General features: G+C 38.9%; 1 protein-coding gene across 6 annotated transcripts in view; it reads right to left on the minus strand.

Annotated features, from left to right (window-relative positions):
• Positions 1-19,427, minus strand: part of INVS (inversin) — a 161,389-nt gene that overhangs the window by 49,674 nt on the left and 92,288 nt on the right. For all 6 annotated transcript variants that reach the window (XM_047829967.1, XM_047829961.1, XM_047829964.1 and 3 more), the window contains 6 exons: positions 16,510-16,690; positions 13,967-14,076; positions 10,474-10,645; positions 6,109-6,264; positions 5,381-5,610; positions 1,214-1,320 (listed from right to left, as the gene is read on the minus strand). In XM_047829967.1, the coding sequence (XP_047685923.1) occupies positions 1,214-1,320; positions 5,381-5,610; positions 6,109-6,264; positions 10,474-10,645; positions 13,967-14,076; positions 16,510-16,690 (956 nt within the window). The remainder of the gene's footprint in view (positions 1-1,213; positions 1,321-5,380; positions 5,611-6,108; positions 6,265-10,473; positions 10,646-13,966; positions 14,077-16,509; positions 16,691-19,427) is intronic.

Here is a 19,427-nt window from a genome sequence, read left to right on the forward strand (position 1 = left end):
TGGAAAAGGAGCCAAAATAAATGGAGAAGGAGCAGACACAATTGCAAGAGAATCCGGAAACTAAACTGTCACAGAAGCTTGGAGAAGATAGTCTCAGTAAAGGTAAAGAAGAGGGGTCAGCAGAACCAGGTGATGCAGAAAGGCCAATGAGAGTAGACAGGGGGACCAACATATGATTTCTCAATGAGGAGTCTGTCAGAGACCACTCAGACACTGTTTCAGCATAAATGTGAGGATAGAAGGCAGACAGCAAAGGCGGGAACTGTGAGTAAGGGTAAACGGAACAGTGCAGGCACTCTGAGAGCAGGAGGGCTTTATAGGCAGAGAAGACAAACTTCAGAAAAGAAATAAATTGGAAAATAATAGGCGGAGGCTATCTTTAATGGGGAGGGATTCTGAAAGCAGTGGGAGGGATGAAGGGGTTCACCCCAGAAAGGAGGAGCAGTTTTCCTGACACAAACAGGTGGCCTAGAAAAAGTCCCCCCTTCTCCACAAAATCTCCCACAGAACTGGCAGTGGTTATGGGGGTGGGGCTGGTGTCATGGCAGGAAGCACTGCAGTTACAGCATCCGTGAACAATGGTTCCAAAACACAGACCTGGCCAGGCAGAGCTCAGGTGTGGAAGTCACATGTTCAGAATCTTCCCAGATCCAAGATGGCCAACACTGTCTCCTGCTTAGACTTCACACTGTGTCTGCTCCTTTTTATTGGGCCTGGGCCCTGGGGCATAACTCCAGCCTAACTCTGTGAATCTTACATTATTCAATCCTCTCACCTTCTCCTTATTTTTCATGCCACATGATGGCACCTCTGTCCACTAACTGATAATAACCTCTTTAGCAGGAGAAATTTCTTGAACATAAGACACATTCTACTGTCCTGACCAAATTCCTAGGTCTGGTCAGTCAGGACTCCCCTGACTTTATGCCAGCTACAAGCCGCAAGAACCTAAGTGTCCTCATCTGTAGAATGTGAGCTTGCCAGAAGTAATATCTAAAGTTCTGAATAATTTTAAAATCCCATGATTCTAAATCAACACTTTTCTTTAGGTTTAGGATTTCTTACTGTAGTGTGGTGTTTCTTTATGAGTATACTTATTACTTCTGAACTAGTATCTAAATTTTTTTAATATATTTTTTTATATAGAGATTTTTTCATATAGCAGAAAGGATGTGAGTTGAACAACAATACATTCTTTTCATCAACAGCTTACCTTTCTTCATTATTTTCCATCTGATTAGGAAAAGCAGCAAAGTCTAACAGTAATTTAATGGCATCAAGATATCCGTTGTTACAGGACCAGTGCAAAGCTGTTCTTCCCTATAAGCATAAACAAAAATCAGGTATATCTGGAGTAGGTATTTTTGGACACATACTTAATTATGAAAAGGGAAAATATTAAATATACAGCTGAGAAAATGGATGGTATCTTAACCAAGTGATCAAAATTAATACTAAGTTAAAAGGAATGATATGTTTCTACAGGTGATACCCTGAGAAGGATTCAATATCACTTGTATAATATTCTAACCAAAAATGTAAAACCTAAGTCTAATTATGAGGAATCATAAGGCAAACTCCAATTGAGTGAGATTCTACAAAATAAATGACCTGTATTCTTAAAAAAAAATTTAATACCATGAAAAATAAAGAAGGCATGAAGCATTGCCAGAGATACAAGGGGGATATTTCACAGTTTTAAAGAAGTCAAAGAGGAAGATATCACAACCCTAAATCTGTATGCCACAGCTATTAAATATACAGAACAAAAAATGACAAAATTAAAAGGGGAGATGGTCAAATCCATAATCACGGTGAGAGATTTTTAACCCATCCTTTATAATAGTTCATAGAACAAATAAATAAAAGAGCAGTAAAGATATAGAAGACCTGAACTATACAGTAAAAAACTTTGATCTAAGTGATATATAACATTGCATCCAACTATGACACAATTAGTATTCTTTTCAAGTGTACATAGAACGGTTACCAAAATTGATCATAGGCTGGGCCACAAAGAAAGCCTCAAAGGACTTTGAAGGATTAAAATAATTCTGAAATAAAGTAAAGTAAAGTAAAATAAAATAAAATAAAATAAAATAAAATAAAATAAAATAATTGTGTTATTCTGATTGCTTTCTGACCACAGTAGAACTGAAGTTACAAATCAGTGTGGTAGACAGAATAAATGCATGCTTTTGCAAAGATGTCTACATCCTAATCTCTGGAATCTGTAACTATGTTATGATATTGGAGAGGGGGAATTGAGGTTGTAGATGGAATTAAGGTTGCTAATCAGCTGAACTTGAGATGGGGAGATTATCCTGGATGATCTGAGCAGGCCCAATGTAATCATACGGGTCCTTGTAACTGAAGAAGGGAGATGGGGGGGTGAGTGTCAGAGTGATGCAGTGTGAGGGTGACTCAGCTAGTCATTGCTAGCTTTGAGGATGGAGGAAGGGGGCCACAAGCCAACGAAGGAGGGCAGCATCTAGAAGCTGGAAAAATTAAGGAAACAGATTCTTTCCTAGAGCCTTCAAAAGGAATGTAATCTTGCCCACACTTTGATTTTTACCTCATGAGACCCATTTTGGACTTCTGACATCCAGAACAGTAAGATAATACATTTGCGCTGTTCTAAGCCACTAAGTTTGTGGTAATTTTTTTTTAGCAGCCAGGAGGAAACCAACATAATCAATAATCGAAAGATAATGAGAAAATGCCAAACTGCCTAGATATTAAACAATATGCTTCTAAATGATCTATGGGCCAAACAATAATCAAAATAGAAATTAGAAAATGTTTGAACCCAATTATAGTGATGGTGCAACTTTGTGTGTGTGTGTGTGTGTGTGTGTGTGTGTGTGAGTGAGAGAGAGAGAGAGAGAGAGAGAGAGAGAGAGAGAGAGAGAGAGAATCCGAAGCAGGCTCCATGCTCAGAGTGGAAGAGAGAGAGAATCCGAAGCAGGCTCCATGCTCAGAGTGGAGCCGGACGCAGGGCTCAATCCCACGCTGTGATCATGATCTAAGCCAAAAATCAAGAGTTGGATGCTCAATTGACTGAGCCACCCAGGTGCCCCAGTGATGGTACAACTTATCCAAACTTTCAGGATAAAGCTAACGCAGGCTTAGAATAAGAATCATGCATAAATACATATATTGGAAGTGAATACCAAAAAAAAAATCAGTGATTTAAACTTTCACCAAAAGAATCTTTAAAAAATAGTAAATCAAACCTGAGGAAAGTAGATGGCAGGAAATAATAAAGATTAAGAGTAAACACCAATGAAATAGTAAATAACTCCAAATATGGAAAATTAACAAAGACAGTAAGTCCTTTGAAAAGATGAATAAGATGGAAAAATTTTTTTAAAAAGAAAAGAGACAACACACATTACCAATATATGAAATGAATAAGAGGAAATTACTATAGGTCCTATAGTCATAAAAAAGGTAAGAGAATATGTGACCAACCTTATGCCAAACATTTGATATTTTTAATAAAATGGATCAATTTCTCAAAAAATGTAACTTACCGTGGCTGAAAAGAAAATAATTAGAAATCTGAATAGTCTTGTATTTATTAGTGATGCTGAGTCAGTTATTAACACCTTTTACACAAAGAATACCTCTAGATAAGATGGTTTCACCAGGGAATTTTTCTGAACATTTAAAAGGAAGTAATATCAGTATTACACAAATTCTTTAGGAGAATAAGAGGAACTACTTCCTAACTCCTTTTAATTCACCATGTAAACAGCAAAGAGGTAAAAAAAAACATGTTGAAAGATGCAGAAATAGTATCTAACAAAAATTAAATGGCTAATTGTGAATAAAAAACCCCAATTCTTGGCAACTACAAATACAAGGAAACCTATAGCAAACACCATATTCAATGGTGGAATAGTTAAAGCTTTCCCCTTGAGAAGCCAGAATGAATTAAGGGTGCTAACTATCACCAATTCTATTCAACATTGTATCGGAGGTCACAGTTCAATAAGGCATGCTATTCACAGATGATATGGCTGTATATGCACATAATCCAAAACAGTACATAAGACCTAAAAACACTAGAAAGTAGCTTGGTATACTACTTATGTAAGAAACCAGCAACTTGTAAAAAAAAATGTAGAAGATACTACAGATTGCAAAAGATGCATTTCTAATAACATAGGTACAAGAACCATTTTTTACATATTTTTCATTATGTCACTTTCACATATAGGAACAATCCTGATAAATATATATTGAGTGAATTAATAGAAATTATATTTTCTGGCTTGGAAAAACATAATATGCCAGTATTTTTGAAGACTTAATGCAATTAAACTAGCAAAAAAAAGTCCATAGTGGCAAAACTGAGAGAAGTCAATACAATCCTATATGGCTAGGGAAGTGGATATTAACCCACATGGGTTAGAAAGCAGTTCGGCAGTAATATATAAGAGCTGAATCATATTCATATACCAATAATAAATAATCTCACTTAGGGGAAATTATTCTAAGGATACAATTAAAAAAAAGTTAAATGCACTTTGATGATTAATGAAATGTGATTTATAATATCACGAAAAACTATCCAGCAATAGGAAGTTACTTATTTAATTTTAAAATTGGGGTTACAAACGTAGTTTGGATCCTGACTCTCCACAACAACCCTGGCCCTGTTGTCACCTTAGGGTAATTATTTAAGCTCTATGAGCTTCGATTTTTCTACCCTGCAAATGGGAATAATAATAGCAACTCCTTTAGAAAGTTGCTGTGAAAGAGAGCCAAAGCATAAGAGACTCTTGAAAACTGAGAACAAACTGAGGGTTGATGGGTGGGAGGGAGGGGAGGGTGGGTGATGGGTATTGAGGAGGGCACCTTTTGGGATGAGCACTGGGTGTTGTATGGAAACCAATTTGACAGTAAACTTCATATATTGAAAAAAAAAAAAAGAAAGTTGCTGTGAGAATTGAATGAGTTATGAAACATAAAGCTCTTAGAACTTTGGAATATTCAGCATCTATGATTATGTGGAAAATTATATACCAAAGGAGAAAACGCTGGTGATAATTTTAAGTGAACAAAACAAAAATGTGGTTTATGAAGTATCATATATGTATGTATACACATACATACACATATACCATGTATGTTTATTTTAAGAAGTTATGAAATTATTCCCATTCTGTATTATGACTTTGTTAAATTATATATGGCTATAGAGACAAGAACTAGAAGGAAAACAGGGAAAAATAAGACTCATTTTTAATTAACACATAAATTTATAAGTGATCTCTTTACTTGGTAAAATGTTGTTTTACTTTATTTTAGTTAATGAAGAATAAATAAACACCTTGGAGCAAACAATACAGAAAAGACTTAGAATTTCTACCTCTTTGTCTTGAATGTTAGGGTCTGCATTGTTTTCCATGAGCACTGCCATGCAGTTGATGTAGCCGCCATAGGCAGCGCACTGCAGAGGGGTTCTTCCCGCGTAATCTTGCACATTTGGATTGATCTTATTTTCTATCAAGATCTGGCAAACATCAGCATTTCCTCCCAGTGCTGCCCAATGTAGGAGAGAGTGTCCATCTTGATCCACTAGATCTACCCTTGCTCCACCTGAAAAAGCAAAAATATCAGTAAAATGTTGAACATAGAGAGCACTGATCAAAAAGGAGTCTGAAAACAGCAGTCCCTTAAATGCTTTGCTCTTAGCATTGTATACTATCTGCTTTGGATTTTTACAACAAGCCTGTAAGTTGGTCAGGGTAGGAGTCATTTTCCGTTTACACGAAATCAAACTGAGGATCAGGCAGGTGAAGTGGTTTTTCCAAAATCACACAACTACCAACAGGTGGAACTAGGAGTGGCTCTCAGGTTTCCTGATGCTTGTGTGTGCATGCGTGCGTGCGCGCCTGTGTGTGTGTGTGTGTGTGTGTGTGTGTGTGTGTGTGTAGGTGCGCATGCATGTGTGCATGCATGCGTGTATGCGTACGTGTGGGCACTCCTCCCTCCATCTGTCCACCCGGGTGGCCCTCTGCCTGTAAGCTGTTTCAGCGAATGCAACAATTCCTACCTTCTGAGAGAGACTTAGTAGGAGCACTCTCAATAACTAACCTTTAATAAGTGTCTGGATCACATCTTTGTGTCCCATCTCACAGGCTCGGAAAAGTGGAGTGTGCTTCATGACATCAGTGGCATCTACTTGAGCATTATTTTCCAACAATAACTTCACGGTGCTGACGTGGCCAGAAAGGGCCGCGGCATGTAATGCTGGAAAGGGAGCAAAAGAAAGCAAAGAACTCTTTGATAACAACGTCACCTTTTTCTTATTCTGTGTGTCTTTTGTTCTTTTGATGTCTTCATTTTGGCTAAATGCAATTTAATCTTAAGGATTCTCTATTGTTCACTTCTACAGATTTGAATCTTCCTTTCTATTCATATGTACTACTCACATTTCCCCCCTTCCTGTCTATCTTTCTCATCTCATGGTTTCTTCCTTTCCATCCTGTTGCTCTGAAATGCTTTCCTTTCCTCAGTTACTACTTTATTATCTTTTCCTCCCTCTTAGACGGGAAGGGAACAAAAACATGACAAAAGAGAAATGATTTAAACGAGGCAGGCAATTCTGCCCACCAACCCACTCAATAAACATCTGCCCCTGAGGGTTGGTGTGATGGGAGGTGTCAATCTACCAGCCCTTCAGCGGCTTAGCCGTGCTATTCCTGCCATCGGTCTGCATACCCATGTGGTACAGAGGGTATGTGCATCCCACTGTATTCAGTGCATTTTTCATACAACATGGCTCCAAATGCAAGCCATTGATTTCCTCAGGGCCCAATTTAAGAAGCAGCAACTTGTTTCAACATTGGAGAAAACACCTGAGAAGGAATGGGGTCTGCCTTCAAATGGGATTTGAAAGAGTCATTTTGACTATATATGAGTTTCATGTTATGCTGACCTGTGCCTATGTTACTTCATTCTAGCACTTGACTTATGTCATTACTCTTTGGATTACTCTTTAAATTCTATTTAAATACACCACTGCTTAAGTTCTGAGTTTGCCAGCATAAGTGCCTAGAGGTCTGGGCCAGTTCTTCCTAAGTATCATGGCTCTATAATGCCTAGAACAATGTTTCTTTCATAAGGAGTGATCCATGGACCAAACCTAGGATGCCTATAAAAACACAGATTCCCAGGCATTTACTGAGAACCTGCTACGGGCTGGGTATTAACATAAGGGTGGGAATTCAGCAGAGAACAAAATACATAAGGTTACGTTCTAGTAGGAGAAGCAAAATAAAAATGGAATGGATACGCCAGAAAGTGTCAGATGGTGACAGATGGTATAATGGGAGTATTAAAAGGTACCTTGATATGCAGAGTGACTAGGAGACCACTTTAACGGATGGTGATGGAAAGCCTTGCTAAGGAGCTGATATTGAAGTTGAGACCTGAATCATAAAGAAAGAGGGAGCAATGTAGAGATCTCGAGAGGGAGGAGTTTGGGCAAAGAGAACAGTTGGTCCAAGGGCAGGAGTGAATCTATGTGTTTAAGGAAGGCTAGGAAGCTGCAGCACAACGAATAAAGGCAAGTAAGTCGGAAAGGTAGAGAAGGCCAGGTATAAGTGGCCACATAGGGCCCAGTGATGAAGACACTGACGGACTTTACATAGGTGAGTGATAGTATTTGACTTGTGCTTTAATCAGATTGCTCTAGCTGCTCTGAAGAGAAGGCACTGTAGTAAGTTAGAATGAAAGCAGGGAGACCAGCTAACACTATTGAAGAAGACTTAGTAAAAAATGATGGTGGCTTGAGCTAGGGTGGCAGGAGTGGAGATGAAGAGAAGCAGAAAGATTTAAAATATAATTTAGGGACACTTGGGTGGCTCACTTGGCTGAGCATTGGACTCGATTTTGGCTCAGATTATGATCTCACGGTTTGTGAGGTTGAGACCTGCTTCCGGCTGTGCGCTTACAATGCCTAGCCTGCTTGGGATTCTCTCTCTCCCTCTCTCTGCGCCCCCGCCCCCCCCCCCCCCAGCTTGTGAGCACATGTGTTAGCTATGGATTGAAGAATTGAAAAAGCAAAAAGGAAACACTGAGGTATCACAGAGGTAGTAAATGCAGAAGACAGCCAGCAATTCTAGGACTAGGGGAACATAAAGAAGAAGATGGAATTGTTAAAACCTAAAAGCCTAGAAGAGGAGCCCTGTGGAGTGGAAACTCAGACCTCTGAGCAGGGCTCTGCTTGACTGGTGTTGGTGCTCTGGGGCTGGTACTGTGAGTGTTGGAGAAATTGCAAGAAATTAACCATCACCACTGGAACAAACTATCACTGCTGTGTTGAAGAAGACTGACTAGGGTGATGCTGACAGGAACAGGAAACCAAAACAAGAATAGTAAGCAAACAGGAAGGTGTAATCCCACTCTTCTAGCTTCCAGTTTCTCTCTACTGCCCCCTATGGGTGGATTCTAGCAGGGCACCTGCTGGCAAAGGGGGAAATGTGGTCTGCGGAGCCCCGGCCCTGGCATGTCAAAGACAGGAGAGTCCCGTTATCATATCTAAAAAACATTAGCAAAAATTCTGCCATATTGAATACACAGATAATGCCCATATTTTCCTGATGGTTTTATATATATTTTTTCAGTTTATTTGAATGAAGATCCAAATAATGTCTGTATGTGGCTGTTGATGAGAACTCTTCTTTCATGGGAAGCAAAAACAACCCTGTAGAGGGATGATGGAGACAAACTCACTCTTGTAGAAGAGAAATGGCAGGAAGGCATGTCTGACATATAATAAAATCCCCTTAAGAGAAAGAGCCAGGGAACTGACGAATCTGAGAAGAAGTTATGTCTGAACTCCAACCATGGGGCACATCAGAAAGACACCTTTGGTCAAGAGGATGGAAGTATCCTTGCCCATACTTTATTAAAATACACGACAAAGTTAAACTAAAAGCAAAGCTAGTGATGGAGTGAAAGCCTGCATACTAATGGGGGTCTGACAAAAAATGAAACGTTCAGACCATTTACAAACTCAATGTCCCACATATCATGTCTGCAATATACCCTTCTTTAAGAAGCTTAAGGTCAGGAGACTCATACATATGGAGAACAAACTGAGGGTTACGGGAGGGGCTGTGGGAGGGGGGAGGGGCTGAATGGGTCAGGGGCACTAAGGAACCTACTCCTGAAATCATTGTTGCACTAGATGCTAACTCATTTGGATGGAAATTTAAAAAAATAAAAAATAAAACAAGTTAAAAAGTAAAAAAAGAAGAAGCTTAAGGTCTACTGTGAAGCGCTGATAAAGAAATACTCTTGACAGTTCAAGTCTTTATTAAAATTGGTATTACCTAAAACTCTTTAAAAAACAGTTTAGAAGGGGTGGTGGCATAGGGATAGAGAGGGAGATTGTTAGGTATAACCCTGCCTCCCCACCAAATGCCACATCAGTAGTTCTGGTGGGTGCAAACAGCTCTACTGTGTTTCCACAAGTAAGAAAACACTGAGAAGCTTGTAGCTGAGTTTTTATTCTGGTCTGTGTTGTGCTAATGTGCGATTTTCTTTCTTTTTCTGACTTGTAATTACGATATGGTACCCAAGGTAGAGACTTCCAAGTTGACAACGAAAGCTAAAAAATTCATACCTCTCTTATTAGCCAACACACAGTTAAAGGGGCCTCTTCTTAGAAAAAGAGAGTGAAAGAAGGATCTACTGAAAGCTTTGGATGCAAATCTAACGTGAAGCTCTGAAGCTTCAAGAGTCATGTGGGGGTTATCTCTAAAATGGGAGATTTGGGAGGAGGTGATGCTCTTCAAATCTGAGAAAAGAGCACATTAAATGAGACATACATAGATATGTGGATTCCTTAAAATATAATCCTGTATTTTTGAAGTATGATCGATAACTACTAAATATGCATAGTTTAAGTACAGGTTTATTTATTTATTTTTGTATACCAAGATAAACGACATGAAGAGTTCTCATAATCATGTTTAAGGGGCAACCAGGCTTTTATTTATTTATTTATTTATTTATTTTTTAATGTTTATTTTTGAGACAGAGAGAGACAGAGCATGAACGGGGGAGGGTCAGAGAGAGGGAGACACAGAATCTGAAACAGGCTCCAGGCTCTGAGCTGTCAGCACAGTGCCCGACGCGGGGCTTGAACTCACGGACCGCGAGATCATGACCTGAGCTGAAGTCAACCGCTTAACCAACTGAGCCACCCAGGCGCCCCAACCAGGCTTTTAAACCAAATGCCACCATTCACCTGGTAGAAACATAGGCTAATTTGAGCCATCAAAGCTTTTGGAGTGATATCCTGGTAACCTAAACTTAAAATGTGCCAATGGAAGTCAAACAATATTAGATTAGGAACAATGATTTCAGGCATTACTGTACAACTTGTAGGGCACCTATACACTTTGGAACCCTAAAGAAAGCAAATGGAACAAGTCTCCCAGTTCTTACCTGTACCTCCGTATTTGTCTGCCATGTTAATATCAATGTCAGATTTTAAACTCAGCATAGTCCTAAGGACATCATCACTGCCTTTTCCAGCAGCCCACATAAAGGATGTTCTTCCTTCCAGGTCTGAATCATCTTTCACTGAAGGATGTTTTAAAAATACTTTAACTGTTTCCTGTAAGAAAACTTGATTAAAAAAAATTGAGACAAGAGGGTAGCATTTTCTATGGTAATAAAGCCAGTGTTATATGTGACTTCCTCTAAGATGCAAAGTATTTTTTCCCTGCTTTCGAATCAAATGAAATTATCTTTTTTATGAATAATGAAACTACAATTTCCATTGAAAGTAACAATCCTCTTTCTTTATATATTAGTTTTAGTTTCCATGCATTTCAAACACACAACCTAAGTCCCTCATTCAACATCCTCATAATTGAGGATGAACATCCACCATCAAGTTTGAAAACTTTATAGGTCACTCTTTGAGAGACTCATGGGGTGCCTGGGTGGCTCAGTCAGTTAAGCTTCTGACTTCAGCTCAGGTCATGATCTCACAGTTCGTGCGTTCGAGCCCCGCGTTGGGCTCTGTGCTCTAGCTCAGAGCCTGGAGCCTGCTTTGGATTCTGTGTCTTCCTCTCTCTCTCTGTTCCTCCTCCACTCATGCTCTGTCTCATTGTCTCTCAAAAAATGAACAAATGTTAAAAAAAAAAATTAAAACACTCAAATATTCAGTGTCATGACCAACATTAAAACGTAGGTTTTTCTTGGACATTTTACATGCAGAGACCTGTATACTCAGCCATGCCTCATACATTCTCTTGTTGTGTGTTTTGCCACTATAATTAAAAAAATATTTAATGCACTTACTGAATAATGATGTGTAACTACTGACAAATGCAGTGTTCAGTTCATTTAAACAGATATTTATTTATCAAGTCCTATATTCCAGGTCCTTCCTCTATGGAATCACACTAAAATTAGGACCTGCAATAATCCTAACAGGGCCTGACAATTTTAATGGGGGTTAATATTCACAGCTTTCTAAATTGCCTCTTTCCTTAAGCCTCAGATGCTTACATACATTTAGGGAGATCATAGAAACTTTAGCTTGAATGGAAGTAAAATAGTTTCAGGAAAAAAAAAATTCTGAAGGTTGTGAGCTGGCCAAAAGTGTCTAAGTGTTGATGCTCAATATTCTAAAGCAAGATGAAATTCAAGGGCAGCCCTTCATTCCCAGATGAAGAAATTTAGGTTCAAGGTCATACAAAGGTGGTAGATATAGGAGTGGAGTCCAGGCTAAATCACAGCACCCTTTCCACTGTATACACCATATGCCACTGTATACACCACTTCCTAGTGTTAAAACTCATTGAGCTACTGAGGTGTTAGAGTGGAGTGCTCTTAGGATCTACTGTGTATGCTTAGTACACACAAGATTGGAATAAACAAATGGATTTTAAAACGTGGTAATTTTTTGGTCTGTTTTCTTTTACTAATTTGTAAACATTTCCTTGTTGAGTATGTTTTCTTAATGATGAATGTTCACAGAGGTTTGTGGATTTTTGTTATTATTTTCTAAAAAGGGACTTATAGCCTCCTGTGGGTTAACAGAGTCCAAGGAGATCAAGGGGCTTGAAACTGAGCTTAGAAGATTTGCATAATTATTAAAAAATCATCTCTGTAATTGGCAGATTATCCAGAGCAAGTATTGCTTTGGATAAACACCCATAATGTTCTGCCATTCTTCCTTATTCCCAGTAGCTTAGTCACTTAATTGCTGGTATCTGTGCACATGTTAAATTTGGAGTCTAAGATGTGGGTTCAAGATCTTGGGCAAGTCATTTAATCTCTTGAAACCTTGGTTTCTTCCTCTTTAAGTTAGGGATACCACGTCCTCTCACAGGCTTGTGTTGAAATATGAATCGAGTTCTGATTTCCATAGGTTTAATAGGCTGGGCCAATGAATTTCTTATCTATCTGTAACAAGAAAGGGCTCCTCTTCAAAATATACTTTGTCTTTTTCTGAGACAATAGAATAATGGGAGACAATAGAAGACAATGGTTTGCCAAAAGTCTAGGTGATACATTTATAGAAACGCCAGGAAGGAGAGACCATAGCTATAGTTGCTCTAGGTACCAGAGACAAAGAACGATGGGAAAATAAGATATTTTAGGAATCTGAGCATTAAATTTATTCAGTGGTGCATTTGGGAAGGTCAGGAAGATGGGATTACACTATGCTGATGATGGCATTCTTATAACGTTTTTAAGTTTATTTATTTTGAGAGAGAAAGAGAGAGAGAGAGAGAGAGAGAGAGAGAGAGAGAGAGAAAGCAGGGGAGGGGCAGAGAGAGAGGGAGAGAGAATCCGAAGTAGGTTCTGCACCATCAGTGCAGAGCCTAATGTGGGGCTCGAACCCACCAACTGTGAGATCATGACCTGAGCCGAAATCAGGAGTCGGATACTTAAGTGACTGAGCCACTCAGATGCCCACATTCTTATAATTGAATGTAACCAAAGTTTCCACTACACACACCCATGCAGAATACAGTAAAATAAACTCTGACTGCTTTGACATGTGCCTTTTTGGATAAGTCTCTAGTTCTTGGAGGCCACTCACTCAGGAAGCTGAAACAGCCTAGCTGCTATGTTACTGGCTGGACTGAGGGACATAAAGGATGCAAAAGTGCTTTGTAAAACTGTAAAGGGTGGCAAGGGAAGAATTATTAATAATAGTCAATATCTTTAGAAATAATTCACAGTTTTGCTTTCTCAGCTATATAATACACAAAATTATTAGCACTAGCAATAGAAGGAATGCATTGCATTTCTTGAGTCCCTGCTCTGTACCAAGAACTACACTAGGCACTGGGTACAAATTTTCTCTGATTCTTACAACAATCCTGAAAGGAAAGGTATAATTATCCTCATTTTACATGTGAAGAAACTAAGGCTTAGGAAGCTAAGAAACTTGTTCCAGGTCATACAGCCAGCCGATGGCAGAGTCAGGATCCCAGCCAAGGTTAGACCAGTTCTAAGGCCTTGCCACACAAAGAAAATACTTGAACACTAAATGCATATAAAACCTTAGTGCCATAAAATTAACCAGAAGATGAAACATACTTACATAGAACAAAATGTTACACTGAACAGTTAATATAAAAACTGTGTTAAAATTTCACATGACTTACAACTATCCCTCGCTTTACAGTCAGAGTTAACAGTGTGAGCAATTGTTAAAATATAATCGCTACACAAACACAAACACTAGTACGTGTAAAACTGAAATGTGAATAAGGTGAGTGGATTGTAGGAATGTCAATTTCCTGTTTATGATACTGTTTCATACTTTTGTAAGCTGTTACCATTGGGGTAAATGTGGCCGAAGGGTACATGGGATCTGGCTGTTTTATTTCTTATGACTGCATATGAATTTGTAATTATGTCAAAATAAACATGTAATTACGCAAAAAGATAACTGTCGCATTTTACTTACGGCAAAGTTACTCTGAGCTGCATAGTGCAAGGGTGTTGCTCCTTGGCTGTCGGATGGGATGGTTCCAGATTTATTTCTTTCTAAAAGGAGATGGACAATCTGTGCATGGCCTGAAAGTAGACACAAGGCAGTTATCACGTAAAAGGACTAGTTAATTTATAATCTATTTTAAGGAAAGTTTTCTGAATAGTGGCCCCCAGTATAGCTTCTTCTAACTTCTCACTAAAATACTATGATCACGTAGAACAAAGGCGAACACTTACAACACTGAAATCTTAATGATTCAATCAGAAAGGAAATGATATGAATTACAATTGCTAGATTGAGAAAGAGTATATTAGGTATCAGCCCACTGCATTCCCTAGCTCTGTTTTATAAAACCGTCCATTAAAAACAGGAGGGAAGCCAGCCCCTGTCAGCCATCAGGGTCCCTAGTATCCAGGTCCCACTGTACAGCTGATCAGAACCGCACAGCTTTTCGGGAGGACAAAGTATAATAGAGCCTCTTGTAACCTCTGAGGCCTCCTATCAGTCCTCTCTACCCTCCCACCTCCACTTTTTTCACAGTAGGTGGTGATTTCAAATCCCAGAAAACGTGTGGCAGGAATGATGAGGTGGTGGCAGAGAAAATACTCTGCAGCGCATTCTGGGGGATGTGGTTTCCGCAAGTGAAGAGCTGTAGAAAGGATCAAAGAATGAACAAACATGGTAGCGGCATATTTGGGAGGCCTGAATATCATGCATTCTATTGCTTCCGTGTTCTGGGGACCCGGGCAGCAGAAGAACATGGACACACCGCAGGAGAAAAGCAGGCAGAAAAGGGGAATGTGGGTGGGAGTTGTGCTCACAGACCTGTTCCCAGGTATGACACAGATGGAGTTCTCTGAGGTGGGCAAAGTGAGATCACAGGCAGACTACTGAGACATGTCACCTTGTTTGAAAGATAAGGAGAAAAATTCTGTAAAGGCAGTATGAAAATACACTATAGGACAGGGAACTAGGAACACCATCAGGAGACGAAACGCATACCTCAGAACATGATCTAGAGAAGGGTCCAGAGCAAAAGCTCAGGAAACTGTTTGGCATCCTTGACTTGGGCAAAGAGATGTCCTCTATGGAATGAAACAGAATATCCTAAGAAGGAAATAATCTGAAACGCAAAGGTGATGGAAGGAGGCGAAAAGGAAAAAAGCCAAGATACAAAGAAATTGGGATGTGGGAAGGGAATCAAAATACAGCCTAAAATACAATCTATAAGAGTCAGAAAGAAAACGGAACTAGGGAACAAAAAGTCACTTTAGTGACCTGGAGACGAATTTGCGAAGTCCTCCCAGAACGCACCAGACAAAGAGAGAGGGATGAAACTGCACATTGAAGTGAAATCTAAATAATAATTATAAATCTGATAATAAGACGGAATGCAAATGCAAAAAGTATTCTGAAAAGACACAACGTGTAATTTAAAAACTAAGCCTGCAATAATAACTGGGGAAAACTTCAGATCATGTTAACAAATACTAAAAAAGCGATAAGTAAAGGCGTGCTAAATTCCTCATTTTAAATTCGGTGGAAATCAATAGATGCAGTTTTGCTTTTAACTCTTGACTTATGTTTTAAAAAGTTTTCGATAAATTTAAAAGTAAACACTAATAGAACCTAAAACTCTCCTAAAACACTAGGCAATTCAAAACCAAGTAACAACAAACCTAATCTATATACCAAAAGGCAGGGGAAAAAAAAAAACCCAAAACATCAATAATACTCAAAGAACAGAGTAGCAGAAAAAAGACCAAATCATATATCTTATAATAGTGACTATTAATGGGTAAAACTCCTTCACTGAAAGAGAAAGACTCTCAGATTACATGCCCTCCAAAGCCAGACACAGACACATTTTTGCACTCTCTCATCTAACAAGTGATCCCCAAAAAGGTTAAGTAAAAGGCATATCAGGAAAATATGAAGAAAAAAAAATCACATATCATAGTATTGGCACAAACATAAAATTAAAGCCCTCCTCCCCAAATACACAAGCATTGAATGTGAAGATTATTTTATATTTACATTTGTCAATGAATGTACATTACTCTTAAAATAAAAACGTGTTAAGATACGATGTTGAAATTAAAACCGATATATAACAGAGAATACATTTATATTACTAAAATTTAAGCATACAACAGAGGGATAGAAGATGCCACATATCAACTAAAAATTAAATTAAGGGCACCTGGGTGGCTCAGTCAGTTAAACACGCAACTCTTGATTTCAGTTCAGGTCATGATTTCAGGGTTCAGGGATTCGACCCCAGCGTGGGCTCTGCGCTGACAGGCAGAGAGAGACTGCTGGAGATGGTCTCTGCTCCTCCCGTTTGTGCGCATGTGCAAGTGCGCACGTGCAGATGCGCATGCGTGCGTGTGCCCGCGAAAAACCCTTAAATTCATTAAACAGAGGTGGAAGCTGACAGGTGAAGGGAAGCCATGGAAAGTTTCTGGTACTCATTGCAGTTCCTCCTACCGTTGATCCTTTGACTGACAGCTCACCTAGCAAAGCTGCCCAGTGAAGTGGGGTTCGAAATAAGTTGTCGTAAGACGTTATATTGCAGCTTTCATATGAGGTCAAGACATCAACCACTGTCACATTCCCATCAGCGACCGCAAAGTGAAGAGGTGTCCGACCCTCGTAGTCTTGCCAGTTCAGTAAGGACTCCGTGGGAGCAGCGTCCTATTTTGAAGAAACCAGACTTCAGACACACGTGGAATTCTCAGTAAATCACATTTGACATAAGCATGAGCTGAGCCATTTTCTAAACCTGTATATTCATTCTCTCTTAGCACAAGTGATAAAACTCAGAAAAAAAGTATACGTTCTAAACCTTTAAAAATTTCTTGTCATGTTTAACTATGAAAAATGCAGAAAAGATATAATACGTACCATTACTGACTATCCAGATTAAATAGGTGTCAATATATTGCCTAATGCGCTTTTGTACCTGTTATGGATTCGGCTAAAGCTGTATGTTTTATACTTTTGTTCCATATGTATGCATCCATAAACAATACGTAAATTATATATGTGTGCTTTCAATATTTATACCTCTGAGTTTATACTATGTATATCCTTTGGCAGTTTTTTTCCTTCAACACTATACTTTTGGGTGTCCATGTTGATACTAGTTCACTTGTTAAGCCACAATTTACTTATCCATTCTCCTTGTGAGGGACAGTTAGGTTATTTACAGTTGTTCCATTATTAACAATAATGCTGCAATGAACATGCTTCCTTTACATGTCCCTTTGTAGCACATGTGTGAGATTTTCCTCTAGCCCAGACACCTAGAAGGGGAATTTCTGGGTACAAGGATATTTATATTATCAATTACGTATTATCAAACTGCTCTCCAAATGGTTACACTAATTAACACATCCAGGACAATGTGTAAAAGTTTTTATTTCTCCACATGCTGGCACAAATTAACCCTTTGGTATTATCAAGCTTACTACATTTTTCCCCCCTTACAGGAATGAAAGCATTTTGCTGATGTTTTAATTTTATTTAATTTATGAATGAGGTTGTGTTTTATCATATGCTTATTGGCTGCTCTGTTTGAATTGACAGTTCACATTTACTCATTTTTCTCCTAGGTCTTTGTATCTACTGCGAGGTCCCCTTTCAAGAATAAAGGATTTATTTCCCTAGCTGCTGTGAGTGCTGCCAGCAGATGACCCTCAACTGTCAGACTTTTACAATTGCTTCAGCTAAAGACAGTTGCTTCACTCAAGGTCATATCCCTTCTTAGATTAGGTCACAGCCAAAGCCAAGCCTTCCTGCCCCAACCTGAGAACTCTCTGAAAGGCCACACAAGTTTAGAGTTGCCTGTGTGGTCATCCTATTTTATATAAAAAAAAAAAGTATGAAAGGTATTTTAAACACTTCAAAAAAAAGTAGTAGAATTTTACCATGGTGGCATTTTAGGCCTTTGAGTCTCCAAAGGACTAAGATGTGTTTACAAGGAAAAAAAAAAAAAAGCCAAATCTGTGAGGAAACAAGATACGATGAGTGACAAGTATCCTCCAAGGACTCCAGATATTGGAGTTGACACATAAAGAATATAAAATAACTATCTATGAACATGTAAAAAAATTAAAAACGAAATAAAAGGCGAATAAGGTAAAAAAAAAACTATCAAAATGACGAGGCAGACTTAAAAAAAAAGAAACAACAAAAATAACTTTTAGATGTAAAAATATTGGATTGAGCAATGAATAGGGCAAACGAGAGAGTGGACTCAGGTGAAGAAAGGCTGAGTAAACTGGAAGGCGTGTTTGATGTTAATTACCCAGAACATGGCAAGAAGATGGAAGGTAAAACAGACGAGACATGGAGAATAAAATAACAATGTCTAAAATATGTGTAACTGGGACCATAAAGGCAAGAGTGTAGAGAATGAAAGAGAGGTAATATTTAATTTTTTTTTAACGTTTATCCATTTTTTCAGAGTGAGAGCATGAGTGGGGGAAGGGCAGAGAGAGAGGGAGACACAGAATCCGAAGCAGCTCCAGGCTCTGAGCTGTCAGCACAGAGCCCGATGTGGGGCTCGAACTCACGAACCACGAGATCATGACCTGGCTGAAGTCGGATGCTTAACCATCTGAGCCACAGAGGTGCCCCAAGAGAAGTAATATTGGAAGAGATAATAGCTATATATTTTCCAGAATGGACATGAATTGATAGTATACACCAAACATGACAAAAAACACCCCAAAACCAAAAACCAAAATAATGCACCAAAAAACAAACAAAAAAACCACCCCCCAAACAAAAGAACCTCCCCCCGCCCCCACCGGACACACTGTAGTGAAACTGCAGAATGCCACACAGACAAGAATGTAAAAGCAGCCTGTGAGAAAAGATAAATCATCTCTAAAGCAATGACATTTACACCAATACAGAATGCTCCACAGGAACAATGAAAGGCAGAAAGCAGCAGAAAAGCCTGAAAGAGTAGAGAAAAAGAAGTACTTAGAAGTGTGTATACAGAAAAACTATATATTCAAGAGCGTGGTAGAAATGAAGACATTCCTTTTTTAAAAATGTTTATTTGTTTTGAGAGAGAGAGAGAGAGAGAGAGAGGGAGCATGCGTACAAGCAGGGGAGAGGCAGGAAGAGAGGGAGAGAGAGAATCCTAAGCAGGCTTTCTCTCTCAGCGAGAGCCTGACATGGGGCTCAATCTTACGAACCCTGAGATCATGACCTGAGCCCAAATCAAGATGCTTAACCTACTGAGCCACCCAGACGCACTGAAATGTAGATACTCTTAAGAGCAGAGAGCATTCACCACCAATACATCTACCCTAAAGGTAGATCCCTAAAGGGAGTTCTTAGAATTATATTTCAGGAAGTAAGATATTAACTCCAGAAGGAAAACTTGAGATTCAAGGAGAAATGCAGAGCAAAGGAA

Source organism: Prionailurus viverrinus, chromosome D4 (assembly GCF_022837055.1).
Source record: "Prionailurus viverrinus isolate Anna chromosome D4, UM_Priviv_1.0, whole genome shotgun sequence".
Lineage (NCBI taxonomy): Eukaryota > Metazoa > Chordata > Mammalia > Carnivora > Felidae > Prionailurus > Prionailurus viverrinus.